The sequence below is a fragment of the Budorcas taxicolor genome, chromosome 13 (genome assembly GCF_023091745.1).
Source record: "Budorcas taxicolor isolate Tak-1 chromosome 13, Takin1.1, whole genome shotgun sequence".
In the NCBI taxonomy this organism is placed as follows: domain Eukaryota; kingdom Metazoa; phylum Chordata; class Mammalia; order Artiodactyla; family Bovidae; genus Budorcas; species Budorcas taxicolor.
The window spans coordinates 41,954,561-41,963,375 of NC_068922.1; the positions used below are offsets into that span (position 1 = coordinate 41,954,561).

The 8,815-nt window shown below is 50.6% G+C and overlaps 1 protein-coding gene across 1 annotated transcript; it reads left to right on the forward strand.

The window, feature by feature from the left end:
* The first annotated feature begins 245 nt into the window (after positions 1-245).
* CST8 (cystatin 8) lies at positions 246-8,401 on the forward strand. The gene is made up of 3 exons (XM_052650426.1): positions 246-485; positions 4,321-4,434; positions 8,318-8,401. Exons 1-3 carry the CDS (start codon positions 246-248, stop codon positions 8,399-8,401), a joined length of 438 nt encoding a protein of 145 aa, XP_052506386.1.
* The last annotated feature ends 414 nt before the right edge of the window (positions 8,402-8,815 follow it).

The window sequence follows — 8,815 nt, forward strand, 5'->3', positions numbered from 1 at the left end:
GCCACCCAAGAGGAGCAGGGCAACAGGCCGGTGGGGACTCTGACCTGGCTTCTCATGGGTGGGGCTCCTTGGAGGACAGGGCTAGTCCCACCAGCTGACCCTGATGCTTCTGTCTTGATCCAAGCTGATTCTCTCTGGGTAAGATCTCTGGAAACTGTCGTGCCAGCAGCGGCCACCCCATACCACTCGCAGCTCCATCCCTGGGAGGACAGAGACGTTCACCTGTGTCCCCAGAAGAAGGGACCATGACCAGATTCTGGGGGACCTACCAGCTCCTGCTTGCCCTCCCGGTGTCCCTGGTGTCCCTGGGGGGCAGCACACTTGTATACAAGGACACGGACAAGGTCTTGTGGGAATTAAGGAACGTCAGCAGCTCAAGTGGCAACATGAAGCAGTGCCTGTGGTTCGCCATGCAGGAGTACAACAAGGATAGCAGGGACAAATTCTTCTTCCAGGTGGTCAAGGTGTGGCAGGTACAGATGCAGGTAAGGGCGCTTCCTCCCAGTTTGCATACTTGCTCCTGCTTGCCCCTGGCAGCACAGACCGAAACCAGAATGAGAGGGAGGGTGCGTGAGCAGCACTGGGACCCAGTGGTGCTGAGCCCCACGGCCAGCTCCCTTTCTTAAGTGCCATGACGGCTGTCCTAGGGGCCCCAACCTATGAACTCGGTTAGACCCCAAATGGCAAATCACACATCTGTGATCCGTGTTTGGTAAGGTTGGGAAACAACTGAGCACCATGAATATTTTTACAACAATGCTGCCCTGAGTGACATTCAGTCTCCCCATATCCCGAGGAATGTGGGTTGACATGGAATAGGAAGGCTCATAAAGTGCCTCCTCCCAGATGCCTTCATTCTCTCAGCCCTACATCTTTCTAGCAGCAGTGGTTCTGTCCATGGACTCCCTCCCTACAGGGCCTCAGGTGACCCAGTGCTGAGAGTCGTCAATCACCTGATATCCACGTGGGGGACGCTCCATCCCCACCTGCTGCCCAAGAAGGGGTCCTTGGTGTTGGAATTCTGCTGACTTCTAGCCTCAGTCGGGTTTGGGGTGTGGCTGGAGTGTAAGTGCACAAGAGGTTTGCAAGGATGTGTTGCAAAGGCATTCAGCAGACAGGCCGTTGTGACAGGCTTACCCCAGGTGTTGGACTCCAGGCTCTCTGGTGGCAGGAGCAGGGCCAGTCTACACGTGACCCTGTCTCCAGGAACACGTGTGCCATCAGCCCGGTGTCCCCAGCACACGGTGCTGATGACTGCACGCTCCCTCAGGGGCACCGCCATCACCCTTCAAAATAAAGGCTCCTGGGTCCTGTGACTTCCACACAGGAAGAAAAGCCCTTCATGGTTTTCTCCTTTAGGACCCAAGTAGCTTGGGCAACAAGCAGTACCAGACGCTGTAGATGAGGCTGAAATGGAAACAAATGATCACAGCCTTTAGGAAGCCAGGGGACCAATTAGAAGACAAACTGCGAGACTTCCCTGGCCGTCCAGTGGTTAAGACTGAGTTTCCCTGCTTTAGGGGGCATAGGTTTGATCTCTGGTTGCGGAACTAGGACCCCACATGCCACACAGTGTGAACAAAAATAAATTAATTAGTTAAATAAAGAGCTGTCTTTCACTGGAAATCAGGTTCTACTCTCAGCCAAGACATGTTGATCAAAGAGAGTTAGTGGTTCATTCGTTTCTGACTCTCTGTGACCCCGCCGACTCTAGCCCTCCAGGCTCCTCTGACCATGGGATTCTCCAGGCAAGAATACTGGAGTGGGTTGCCATTTCCTCCTCGAGGGGATCTTCCCGACCCAGGGATTAAACCAAGGTTTCCTGCATTACAGGCAGACTCTTTACTATCTGAGCCACCAGGGAAGCCAAAGACGATGAAAAAAAATTAAAAAGAAAACAAAACCCTGAGCCTAGCTGGAGAGCTGGGATGCCGCCTATGGCACGTTGCTTGTGGGGCTTCCTTAGAGAGTTGGTGAGTCCCCTCCTGCACCAGCCACATCCTCACCAATTAAGTGAGGATCTCTGGGTGGGACCTGCATCCCCTGCATAGTCATGACTGAGCCCTGCCTCCCCAAGCAAAGATGAAGGTGACCCCCGAGGGCAGACGGGCTACAGGGAAAGGAGGCTGGTGGGCGGTGGGTTTTTTTGCGGGTTTCTCAGAAGCAGCTTCTAGCACTAGTGTTTCAGTGAAGTGGTTTATTTGAGAGGCCATCCAGGAAGCACCTGGTGGTCAGAGGGGATTGAGAGGGGGCAGGGAAATGGCCAGTGCAGGGGAGTCGCTGAGCACATTGACTGTTGAGGGCATCTGGACTCCGTGTCCCTTGGGCCCTAAGGAGATGGTGCAACACCTGAGCAGGACTGGGCCGCCTGCAGGAGGGCAGCCGGGCTCCTCTCCCACCAGCGCTCGCCCGTCACTGGCTGGGAGCTGTTCCCAGGGCCCTTGGCTCCGTCTGGCAGCAGGGAGCCCCGGGAAGCAGCAGAGTAGGTGGGTGCCTGGGCCCCCGCCAACGGTCTCTGCTACAGGAGGTGAGCAGGGAGAGTTTAGAGGTGCGGGGGCGGGGAGAGAAGAAGTTTTACTCCTAGCCCTAAGGAACCGTGTGAGCGGCCAGATGGGTGGGCTGTGACCAGGCCAGGCCGGGCCTCCCAGACTGTGGGCGAGATGTTCAGGCTGCCTTAGGAAGACTGAAAGCCAGAGGGGCATCAGGTCAGGGAGTTCTTGGGATCCCCGTGACCAGATGTCGTCTTTCAATCTGCCATTCTGGTTTCCTCACTTCCGGAAAGGGGCGTGTGCATTCAGGTCCCCACTTCCTTGGAATCAGGTCGTCCTCTGCCTTCCTGTGGCCGGAGGAGCTGAGGCCAGGACCGCAGGGGGAGAGCGTGTTCCATGTCCGATGCCTCTGTCTCAGTCCTGGGTCAGCCGCCAGCTGGCCAACCGGCTTCTCCCACGACAGCCCAGTCTCCCTGTTAGCTCTCTGGAACAAAACTAAGACGTCACTTGTTGTCATTGTTGTTCATTCGCGAAGTCACGTCTGATTCTTTGCAACCCCATGGACTGCAGCATGCCAGGCTTCCCTGTCCTTCACTATCTCCCAGAGTCTGCTCAAATGCATGTCCATTGAGTCAGTGGTGCCATCCAACCATCTCATCTTCTGTCATCCCTTTCTCCTCCCGCTTTCAATCTTTCCCAGCCTCAGGGTATTTTCCAATGAGTCTGCTCTTTGCATCAGGTGGCCAAAATATTGGAGTTTCAGCTTCAGCATCAGTCCTTCCAGTGAATATTCAGGGTTGATTTCCTTTAGGATGGACTGGTAGGATCTCTTTGCTTAAGGCTGGAGAGGCAGTGTGGGAAAGCCTGGTAGCGAAAGTTGAATCCAGGGGAACCTGGACCCAAGCTGCAGACACACTCCTGTCTCTTGCTGTCTTCTTCCTCTTTGCTTAATTTTGCTTCCCCTGGTCATCAGAATCACCTGGAGGCTTGTTCAGACACTGAATGTGCATATCCCACCCCCTCAGCAGTTTCTGATTCAGTGGTTCAAAACCTGCATTTCCATCCACTTCCCTGGTGATGCTAATGCTGTTGATCCGGGGACCCCACCTACAAAGGTCTGGGGCACCTCTGTTGAAGGACAGCCCTTATTTATTCCTGCTCTCACTCTAAGAGCTGATGGGAGAAGTATTTTCTGCATGGCGGGCTTGGCCGTCTCTAAACCCTGCTGTAATCTTTTAAAACCAGATGGGAGCAGATTTATTAATAAATTGACATAGAGCAGCCTTCACTTCACTCATTCATGAATTCTGTCAACCGCTCCTGTTCTGCTTCCTAAGTACTCAGAGAACAGGAAGACAAACCTGGCTACACGGGGCCCTGGGGTGGGGTTATGAGTCTTGGGTAGGGGAACCTCAATGGGCAGGGGATCTCAGGTGACAAAATCTGAAGGGTGTGTGTGTGTGTTTGTGTGTGTAATGGGAAGGGGCTCAAGGAGGGGATCCCATGTGGCTGAGGGTCCTGTTCCCATGGGGCCCAGGTGAACTGGTAACACCCCGGGCACAGGAGCCGGTTGTTCTTAAGTAGAAGGTCTTGCCTTCAGGAAGGCCCCACACTGGATGGAGCCTCCGCCCCAGGGAATCTGGCTCCAGGTAGGGATATCTTTGTGTGGTGTCTCCACAGGCCACCTCCTAAAGATATGTTTGGAGCGGGGAGGAGGAGGAGATAAGGAGAGGGAATGAAAGGAAGAGCAGTTTTCTCAGGGTTTGTTAAAAACATTAAAAAGGAGAAGAAGGCTTTTTTTGAACAAAATTGCATGACTGCTAATCAACAGGTCACGGATCGTCTGGAATACTTTATTGATGCTGAAATTTCCCGCACCAACTGCAGAAAGCTTCCAAACGGTAACAAGAATTGTGTGGTTAAGAACACCTCCAAACTGGAAAAGGTAGGGGACACACCAACTGTCTGCAGTGGTCTTGGCTACTCTGAGCCCCAGGCAGAACTTGTGGTACCCAGACCTTGTCTTTGAGTGGTCGGCACCACTCCCAGGGCAGAGCCCCAAAGTGGTCAGTCCTGCGGCCCTCGTAGCAGACAGTGCAGGACAGCAGACTGTGGAGGAAACCTCATCCTAGGGACAGGGTGCTGTCAAGATCACTCTCAGTGTAAGGACTCCATCCCTCTGGGTTCCTGGTGCAGGGAAACTTGTTCACAGACATTCACTGGGAATTCACCCTCTTGGACCTAGAGGTACCACTCTGCTGTGGCCTGATCCGAGGTTGCCCATCCTTGTGAAAGCACAAAGGGAAGTCCATTCATTCACTCAACTGCTCATCAAAGCTTACCTGGCCCCAGGTGCTGTGCTGAGTGCTGGAACTTAAGCAATGACCAGGTCAGGGGTGACCCGAGGTTGCCCATCCTTGTGAAAGCACAAAGGGAAGTCCATTCATTCACTCAACTGCTCATCAAAGCTTACCTGGCCCCAGGTGCTATGCTGAGTGCTGGAAATTAAGCAATGACCAGGTCAGGCGTGTCTGCAGCCTCCCGGGCTCAGCCATGGGAAGAGCCCCAGGCTCGAAACAGAGGGCTGATGTGGCCCAGGGGCTTTTGGCCTCAAGCCTGTCTTTCTGACTGGGGTGGGAGTATCCAGGGTTGACCTGAGGGCTTCCTCTGATGTTGGTGAAGCCCCCCGGGCTCTCTCCCCCCACACCCATGGTCCTTCACATGAGATATGTCAGAATCACCTGGTGGCCTTACCTGGATGGCAGGGTTCCCCCTGCAGAATCAGACAGTAGGTCTGGAGAGGAATCTAAGAACTGGCATTGCTAATAAGCTCCTGCAGTGGGGGTCCTTGGGACCGTGCTCAGAACTGCTGTGGCATGCAGTCACAGTGGGAAACACGAAAGTCCGTTGACAGAACCTAAAACTTCCTCTGTGGGCTTACTGTGAACAAATCCATCACTTCCAGCAGAGCAGAGGCTCCTCAGGACAAACATTTAAGCAGGGAGCATGTAGGATACCATCTGATCTTTTATTTTAGTTTTGTGTATCTTTTCCTGGTAGTAGAAATATCATGGGCTAAAGTTTATATTTTCTACTGGGTGCATTGAGCATAAAGGAGAGTTGTTACTTTTTACCTGTTTGTAGAAGATATTAAAGAATTAATAAAGATTAATTAGGAAACTTGTCTCCAGGAAGCTCTTTTATTCCTTGTAAAGTTTCCACGGCCCATCTCGGTTTTAGAGCACACATTTTTAAGTACACATTTATTGATAAGCAAACCTTTGTTCCTTTCTTTCCAAGTGTTTGGAATAATGCCGAAGAGGAGTCATGCTGGGTGGTGTCTCATTCCTGGAGGATTTAATGGGATTCTTTTCAGTATTTATACCTTACTAGTAAATACTATATCAGGTGCTGATTTCCAAAGTTCTTCCAACTCCCTCTTTACCAAGAGTTATTTTTTTTTTAATTAAGGATGTTTTCTTCTATTAATTATTCTTTCAAAATCTACCAAGTATATCGAATAATTTTTCTTCTTTGACCCATTACTAAAATAAATTCAAATAATAGATCCCCTAATATTGAGTCATCCTTATGTGTCTGGAATAGGAAGTACGTGTCTTTTTCGGTTGTTCTATAACTGAGTGTTGTGGTTGGCTCACCTGCACTGAGAGTGGTGGCAGGCACACAGGTCAGGGTGTGCAGACTTTCTGGGCAAAGCTGCATCTTTGGCAGGGTTTCTGGACAACTGGACCTGGACATGGCAGAGGACTGTCCTTGTGGATGGTCAGCTGACCCGATCAGCTTTGTGGAGCTTGCTGTGGACACACACTTCTGGCATCCTCCTCTCCTTTACGGCAAATTTCTAGTTCTGTCTGATTGCAAGGGTGCAATTCCTGAAGGTCACTCCGTGGAGGTGCTTGTGCATGTGGGTGGCTAGTCTCCGGTCACTGCTTTGTTGTTGACAGGACGGCCTCTTTTTCTTATCACTCCCTTTGTGGAAGCCATCCTGCCGGGTCCAGGCTGGAAAGGAGCAGTAGCGTGGGTGGGGTCTGCCCTCGTCTCCTAGAATATAGAGGGCTTAGTGAAGTGAAGTCACTCAGTCGTGTCCGATTCTTTGTGACCCCGTGGGCTGTGGTCTCCTCTTCCATGGGATTTTCCAGGCAAGAGTACTGAAGTGGGATGCCGTTCCCTTCTCCTGGGGATCTTCCCAACCCAGGGATCAAACCCAGGTCTCCCTAATCTCAGGCAGACACTTTACTGTCTGAGCCACCAGGGAAGCCTGGTGACTTAGTGTGCCACTTTTTGCTTATGAATTTTGCTTTTCTATATATCAATATTAAGCACACTCAAACTCCCCAAAGAATGACTTGGAGTGTGGGGTACACACACACACACACGCACACACACACATGCGCACGCGCGCGCACACACACACACACATACACACACACAGATTCCATTCCCAAACCTACTGAATCAGAATGTCCAGGTACAGACACTGTACACACTTCATGTCAAGGGAACTCTGAAAAGCACTGCACAAGGGCCAGCAATTGTTCTATATGCTGCCTTTAATTTGCTGACTTTTTAAAGGATATTATATTCTATTTTACTAGGTAAGTCTGAGTTACAGTTTATTTCTTCATTGTGTTTTGGCTTCCGGGTTTCTCTGGTCTGGTGTAACGAGAACAGGGGCTTTTCAACTTTTTTCTGCAATTGCTACTGCTAAGTCACTTCAGTTGTGTCCGACTCTGCGTGACCCCATAGATGGCAGCCCACCAGGCTCCCCCGTCCCTGGGATTCTCTAGGCAAGAACATCGGAATGGGTTGCCATTTCCTTCTCCAGTGCATGAAAGTGAAAAGTGAAAGTGAAGTTGCTCAGTCGTGCCCGACCCTTTGCGACCCCATGGACTGCAGCCCACCAGGCTCCTCCGTCCATGGGATTTTCCAGGCAAGAGTACTGGAGTGGGGTGCCATACAATTAGATCAGTTTAAAAACCAAAAGAACTTTGGATTCCCAAGATTTGATGTAATTTGCCCATAAATCATCTTGACTTGGTATCTTGTGGGTTTGAGGGGATGGAGACCCCATAATTCTCCTTTGTGTGTGTCAGAATTCAGCCAAAACCTAACGTCCTTCTCTCTGACACTGTTTGTCCCTCACTCCTGAAATGCCCCTGTGTTTCCAGTCAGTTATTGAAGATGGCCATTGCTGTTTTTCTAGGATGTCTACCTGCCCGTCCATCTGCCTAAGCCTCTTTCCACCCATTTGTCCATCTATTACCCACACATAGAAGTTTTCATTTGTCATTTCAATGACATTTTGAAAGGGAGAATAAGGAGCTTTGGAATAAAATTTGTTAGGTCCTAGAATCCTCTACATTGCTGTTATCTGATGTATTTGTTGTCAGAGCAAAAGGCATTATTTGATTATTAAGATGACACATATTAGTTTATACCTGGCACAGAACTACCATATTTACATTATAGAAAATATTAATATTTTATTTTATAAAAATAAAATCAAATTTATGTCTGATCTCCCACCAAAAATACGATGATTAGTATTTGCTCTCTATCCATGGATGGGAGGGGACAAACACTCCTCCATGTAACTTCTTGTGGCTACAAGGGTCTGCAGCCTCCAGCCAGCAAATTCTGTGGTGTGTTCCTTGACAGGTGACGGCCCGTCTTCCAGCCTGTTCCTACGCTGGCACCTAGCTGCAAAGCTGGCACCTAGCTCCTGCACTGGTACCCGGTAATGGAACTGCTTTTTCTCTTGCTCTTGGCACACTGCTGACTTTTGCTGTGGTGGTGGTCTTTTTCAGAGACAAATGTGCACCTTCTGGGTGGGCGCACTCCCATGGCATGGCTATTTCACCATGATGAAGAAGCAGTGTGTGGACGTCTAGAGGCTCTGGAGCCCCGTCACCACCCCTCCCTTTGCGAAGAAGTGATGGCCTGTGAGCCGGTACCAACACGCTTCCCTCACATGTGTGTCCCTGCTTGCTGTTCTACTTTCTAGTTTCTTACTATGTGGTATTAAAAGGTGGGCAAGACCCATGCCTCCTTCCTGGCCTCACAGGAGGCCACTTGCCTTTGGCTGACATGATGGCATGCCACTAGGAATAAGGAACGTTTGTCCCTGAGCACAAAGGGTGGAGTGAGGGCTGATTCCATTTTCCACTGCACACTTGGGAAGGAATCACTTGTTGATTGGATAACACCCCTCACACACACACATGCAGACATACACAAACAGAGGGCTGAATACAGTGGGTGCTAACTCACAGGTTCCTTCTGGGAGCCTCATCTGGCTTCAGACT

What these genes read in the sequence shown, in the direction of transcription:
- CST8 (XM_052650426.1), top strand. Translation starts at nt 246, where the DNA reads ATGACCAGATTCTGGGGGACCTACCAGCTCCTGCTTGCCCTCCCGGTG. An exon ending in TGTGGCAGGTACAGATGCAG is followed by an intron (nt 486 to 4,320) that starts GTAAGGGCGCTT and finishes GCTAATCAACAG; the next exon opens with GTCACGGATCGTCTGGAATA. An exon ending in ACACCTCCAAACTGGAAAAG is followed by an intron (nt 4,435 to 8,317) that starts GTAGGGGACACA and finishes GGTCTTTTTCAG; the next exon opens with AGACAAATGTGCACCTTCTG.